Source organism: Triticum dicoccoides, chromosome 3B, assembly GCF_002162155.2.
Source record: "Triticum dicoccoides isolate Atlit2015 ecotype Zavitan chromosome 3B, WEW_v2.0, whole genome shotgun sequence".
NCBI classification, from domain to species: domain Eukaryota; kingdom Viridiplantae; phylum Streptophyta; class Magnoliopsida; order Poales; family Poaceae; genus Triticum; species Triticum dicoccoides.
Window position 1 is genome coordinate 174,004,833 of NC_041385.1, and position 6,081 is coordinate 174,010,913.

General features: G+C 45.5%; 1 protein-coding gene across 1 annotated transcript; it reads right to left on the minus strand.

The window, feature by feature from the left end:
• Positions 1 to 2,728: 2,728 nt before the first annotated feature.
• LOC119275400 (ervatamin-B-like) lies at positions 2,729 to 4,107 on the minus strand. Its single transcript, XM_037556222.1, has 2 exons — positions 3,619 to 4,107; positions 2,729 to 3,521 (listed from the first exon to the last, which is right to left on the minus strand). The coding sequence occupies exons 1-2, from the start codon at positions 4,079 to 4,081 to the stop codon at positions 2,920 to 2,922; spliced, it is 1,065 nt and encodes a 354-aa protein (XP_037412119.1). The 5' UTR covers positions 4,082 to 4,107; the 3' UTR covers positions 2,729 to 2,919.
• Positions 4,108 to 6,081: the final 1,974 nt, after the last annotated feature.

The window sequence follows — 6,081 nt, forward strand, 5'->3', positions numbered from 1 at the left end:
TGATCATTTTCTAATTTATGATATTTTTATAAAATTCATGAATATATTTCATATTTGCGAATATTTGTTTAAATTTCGAATAAAAAAATGGAACAAAAAATTGAAGAAAAGAAGGGACGCCTCGCACCCCTACTGGGTCGTCCCATAGTGCGCCCTCAAGGTGGGGGGGTGGGGGGGGGAATGTATCCGGTGCATCCGTACTTGTGGTGCTACCGGTGCACCGGATGCCTTAAATATTTTAAAAAATATAATAAAAATTCTAGCATGTTAACACAACATCAATGAATGATGTCACAAAGTTTCGTACAAATAAATTAAATATTTTTTGAGATACAAAAACGAAAAATTTGACATCAGTGTGATAACGGGCCGAATCTAAAGCCCAAGTTATGTTATATACTATTTAGTGCTGAATTTGTCATTTTTGTTTTTCATGTAATGCTTCGATTTTTTGACTTAAAATTTTGCGACAACCTACATTGATATTGTGTTATTGTGCTAATTTTTTTCAGAATTTTTTAAACATTTTAAAATTACAATGTGAGATCGGTGCACCGGTAGCACCACAAGCTCCGGTGCGCCAGATATTTTCCCGGGTACGTATTTGCTCCCTTTCCACGGCACTGGTCGCGGAATAGGATCTCCCGTGATGTGTCCTGGTCGTCCGTTTTGCTTGCTAATGGTTGCCACGGCTATTCATCCGTGTAGTTAGGTGAATATTTTGATATTTTTTTAATATTGATTTGTAGGTAGGTCTATGGATTAAATCTAAAAAAAGGTCCAGGGATTTAACATGGAGATCTTATAGTATTTATTTGAGCTCCAAGTTGTGCGCTTCACTCCCCTCAAAAAAAAAGTTGCGGACTTCACATGAAAGATGGAACTCAGTTTGTGTAGCATTGATTAAAAACAAGGTTTGTGTTAGAATAAATCCGAGGCCACTGTCGATCATCCGATGACCAAGCAATCACACGAGCACAACACCGAGATTTGTTAACGAGGTTCACCGATATGGCTACATCACCGGGGCCTGACTATGGGCACTCCTCCCCATGACACCGCTACAATACTGCACCCGGTCGCCCTGGACACCGGCACATGCCGCCGGCTTCCCCTGCGTTCCGGTGCTATTATGTTGGCATATGTTACATCATGTGTCTAGCCCCGCTATATATGAGAGGCCTAGGATACAAGTGTCCTACTAGGACACGACTCCATATCCTATCTAAACACACTATAACTACAAGTCCAACTGTAACCTAACTTGTACACTATATTCGACACAACTTCAACAAACTCCACCACCCTTTGTCCATGCGTCAAACTTTCATGTACATTGGACTTGAGCTTATCCCATGAGTACCGCTACTACTTCAAAGACTCCATGTGACTCCACCTGCAACTTGTAGTCCCTTCTTTTCTTGATCACAGTCAACACTCGAGCAAAATTAAGTTCCCCTTACTCTAGTTTGTGCTCCCAACTTCCAGAGTATCTGTCCAACGCCATCACACACTGACCGCTGACCTGCGTGAAAGTGAACAACTCACATATTGGGTGTCACACAAAATAGTTACCTGAACTCAACATCACCGCTCCTTTCTTGACCGCCTGTCTGAAACTTGAAGGAATTTCACCATTGCTTGTTTGTCATCCTGAGTCAAATTGGCAGTTGCCTCATCACATGTATGACCACCAGAGCCCTGGCCCGTCTCCATGTCCCGTGCGCGCCGCACGCCTCGCCGCTATTACCGCGTCGAGCCTCCGCTGTCCCGGTCGAGTCTCAAGGGCCGCGAACCCACACCACTCAAACCCCACTGCAGAGTACCACCGATCATCACCGACCGATGACGAGTTTCACGCTTTCATCAGACCCTTGGGCTCTAGTCCGAACTGCATGTCACTCGCTTTTCCCGCTGAAATAGGCTTCGACTCTCTGAGCTCTGATACCACTTGTTAGAATAAATCCGAGGCCACTGTCGATCATCCGAGGACCAAGCAATCACATGAGCACAACACCGAGATTTGTTAACGAGGTTCACCGATATGGCTACATTCCCGGGGCCTGACTATGGGACTCCTCCCCATGACACCGCTACAATACCGCACCCGGTCGCCCTGGACACCGGCACATGCCGCCGGCTTCCCCTGCGTTCCGGTGCTATTATGTTGGCATAGGTTACATCGTGTGTCTAGCCCCGCTATATATGAGAGGCCTAGGATACAAGTGTCCTACTAGGACACGACTCCATATCCTATCTAAACACAATACAACTACAAGTCCAACTGTAACCTAACTTGTACACTATATTCGATACAACTTCAACAGTTCGTGTAGCATTCATATGCAAATGTGCACTCAATTATCTGTTGATGTATGACATTTTTTCTTAAATTTAAATTTAGGCATCATTTGCTATTTATTTCCTAAAAATAGGTATGTTTTTTTCTTGGGTACATGCAAAGCATTTTTTATTTATTTTAATTTTAATTGATGAACTGTTATTTTTCTGACAAGTTATCTCTTTTATTCAAAGTCAAATGTGTTCTGGATTTCTTTTAGTATTACCGCAGCAAAGCGCGGGGCAGTCTTCTAGTAGTTGTTTAGGTGTGAAAATAGGCGAAAGGAGGTGAATCAGAGTCTAATAAATAAACAAAAACTGGAGAGTTGATGGGATTAACACAATCCACCGCAATGCCAAAAACAGCAGAAGCCAAATGATTCTGTACTTTATTAATATCTTATTGTGCATTATCACAGCTGAAAAAAACAATCAATACCACACATACATCAATCATTTTGTGCCGTATGTATGATCGGCGCACTAGTACTTCACATAAGCGATTGGCATCTCTCTCACAAAATAAAACAAAACAAGCAGTTGGCGAATGCAAAAGCTCCGCCGGCAAGCCGGAATGGGTCAAGCCGTTGGGTAGAAGGGCGAGGTGGCGAGGCCGCAGGTGCCCGTCCGCCATGACACGTCCTTGGCGAGGTAGATGTAGCCCTGGTCACCCCAGTCGTTGCTCCACGAGTTCTTGGCGATCCAGTACTTGTTGTTGTCGCCGGGGCCTTCGCAGTAGCCGACGATGGTGACGGCATGGTTCACCCTCGTCGCCTCGGAGGAGCAAGGCCCGCGGTAGATGCCACCGGTGTAGAACTGAAACTCCCAGGCGCTGGCGTCGATGTACACCGTCACGGGCTGCATCGCCACGGCAAGCGCCAGCTGATGCTCGTCGTTGGGCGGCACGGCCTTGATGCCCTTGACGGACGCCTGGTTGTCGAACAGCACCTTGTCCACGTCACAGCTGCCCTGGATGCCGCTGTACGGGTACTTCGCCTCCGACGTGAGGCCGCCGCGGGCTGCCGCGAGGCCGAGCGCCGTGTCGGAGCGCCCACCGCTGCAGCCGCTGCTCCCGGTGTCGCAGTCCACGAGCTGCTGCTCCGACAGCGACACCAGCTTGCCGGTCCTGATCTTGTTCATGCCCTCGATGGCCGCCACGGCCGCGAACGCCCAGCATGACACTGCCATAAACATGTCCATGCATGCACAACATAAGTAAACGTAGCAGAGCTGTAGGAGCGGTTCTATATACTGTACATTATATCTAGCTTGACTTACAGCAAGAGCCCTGAAACTTGACGCCGGTGACGGCGCCGCTGGAGCGCCAGTCGACGCAGCACGGCTTCCAGGAGTGGTAGGGGAGGGGCGAGGGCTTGGGGGTGCGGAAGGCGGTGTTGTTGAACCCGGTGAACTGCTCGACGACCTCGCTGGGGTTGAGGTCGCCGAACCTGTTCATGCCCACCCTGACCGTGGTGATGGTCTGCGGCCCGAACCCACCCACGACGGCGTTCACCGTGGTCTGGCTGGCGAATGCGCCGATGGAGTTGGTGTTCTGCTTGAAGATTCCGAACCGCTTCTCCTCCTCCTCATGGCATGAGTAGCGCTTGGAGTACTTGGTCATCCACTTGGAAAACCTGCTTCTCACCTCGGATTCCGGCAGCTCAAAACCCGCCGTCAGCGATGCCTGCAGGAGGCTCGCGAGGCACAAGAGCACGACAAGGTATGGCGTGGAAGAAACCATCTTGATTACTGTATCTTAAAGCCTTATTAGACTCTATATGCTTGTGTGGAATACATATGCACCGGAGCTCATGTTTATATAGGCGCCTTGTTCGACGCGTGGGTTAGCGTGTCGTCGTTGTGGCTGGTGGCTCATGAGCTGTTGAGCGTGTGCATGCATGATCCGTCGGAAGACCTTTTTTCACTTTGAGGAATTCCGTAGAAAGACCTCGGATCATAGCAGGTGAGCTTCTCGGTCAGTAGTCACTGGAGTAAACTTTAGGGCAGTTCTTTACATATATGTTGCCCGATCATAGGGCTTTTCTTACGACTCGTTCACGTTATAGGAAAAAATAGTTGATTTCATCACACAAGAAGAAGTCATTGCACGAGGTTGTGTGATGTATGAAAGTGGTGTTTACGTCGTGTATTTTTCTAACTTTTGTAATATAATTCCCCGGAAAAAACTTTTGTAGTATAATACTCCCCCGTCCCAAAATAAGTGTCTTGAGCTTAGTACAAATTTGTATTAGAGCTAGTACAAAGTTGAGACACTTATTTCGGGACGGAGGAAGTATTAAATGTTAAGTTCACACCTACTCCGCTACTAGTTCTTTCGTAGAGTTTATGCGGGCTATGGCTTTGTCAGATATATCTACAACCATTCTATTACATCCACATCTCATAGAGGTTGAGGCACTCCTTCGAAAGTTTCTAAAGGTAGAATATGAATGTAATCTAGATGTCGGATTTCCGGCTACTTTGTGTCTATTGTGGTCTGCAGGCTTCTTCTTTTTTTGCGGGGTGTCTGTGAGCTTAATTATTATGGCAATTTGCTATTTTTTTTGCTACCTCTCAACTAACTGCAATGTCCGGTAGTATAAACAAATAGCTAGGAGTCTGAAAAGCCTCCACAATACCAAAGTGAGACAAAGTCATATGTTAAGGCTAGGTCTTTCCTTGTGGTTTCGATTTGTTTGTAGTAAAATACTAGGGTGGTTACTTGCTGCGCATATGGTTGGTTTGACAATTTGGTGGCATAATTCCATTTGCCCCACCCACTTCTACATTTTTTTGGTGTTTGTCTGATTCATTTTTATCTGTTTTTATGACTAATTTTGAACAGCAGATTATAAATTAATTGCATCGTACCGACGCTGCAAACTGAGCCATATTACCATTAGTTTCACAGTTGGTGTTTATATTTATTTTTCAATTGAAGTACCGACACTGCCCCTCTCCACCATAGGGCAGGTGGATTTGGCAGAGAAAAACCGCACAAGATTAACTTGTCTAGACTATATAACACCCTGCGCACTGCTGCAGAAATTTATAGGAATCAAATTTATTGAAAGTAAAACTAGAATATTATTAAAATACTACCCCACTAAATTCTAGCCATATGAACGGTAGAAACATAGAGGTAAATGTAGGGTGAATGCATGTTATATTGTCTTGTGACATTCAAGTTTAATTATTTGTTGCTAAAAAAATAAAAATAGAAGTTACTAGTGGGGAAGGATTGCATGTGCTTGATGATGTAGATGGCGTGCATGTAGTGAAATATTTGAAGGTGGAAGGGTTGCATACACTTAATGGTGTTAATGACTTGCATGTGCATTTAAATGAAATCATTTACTTAGATATATAGGATATAAGAAAAGCATGACCCAGAAGAAATATTTTCCAAACTTCTTTGATGATATTCATATCCGTGAAATGAATCATCTCACGAAGGAATTCATCAAACATGTGACTTACACACCCTTTCACCATGAGCCCATCAACCTTCGTCTTGTCTCACCTTCTCTCATCAATTAAGGTGCATACCCATTCTAGCATAGTGGCCGCACCAACCTAGTTGGACTTAGAGTCTTGGTCTTTTGATGATCTTGTCGCCTACAAGAGGCTAAGGACGTCTGAGGGAGTCCTGGACTAGGGGGTGTCCGGACAACCGGACTATCATCGTCCGCCGGACTCCAAGACTACGAAGATACAAGATTGAAGACTCCGTCCCGTGTC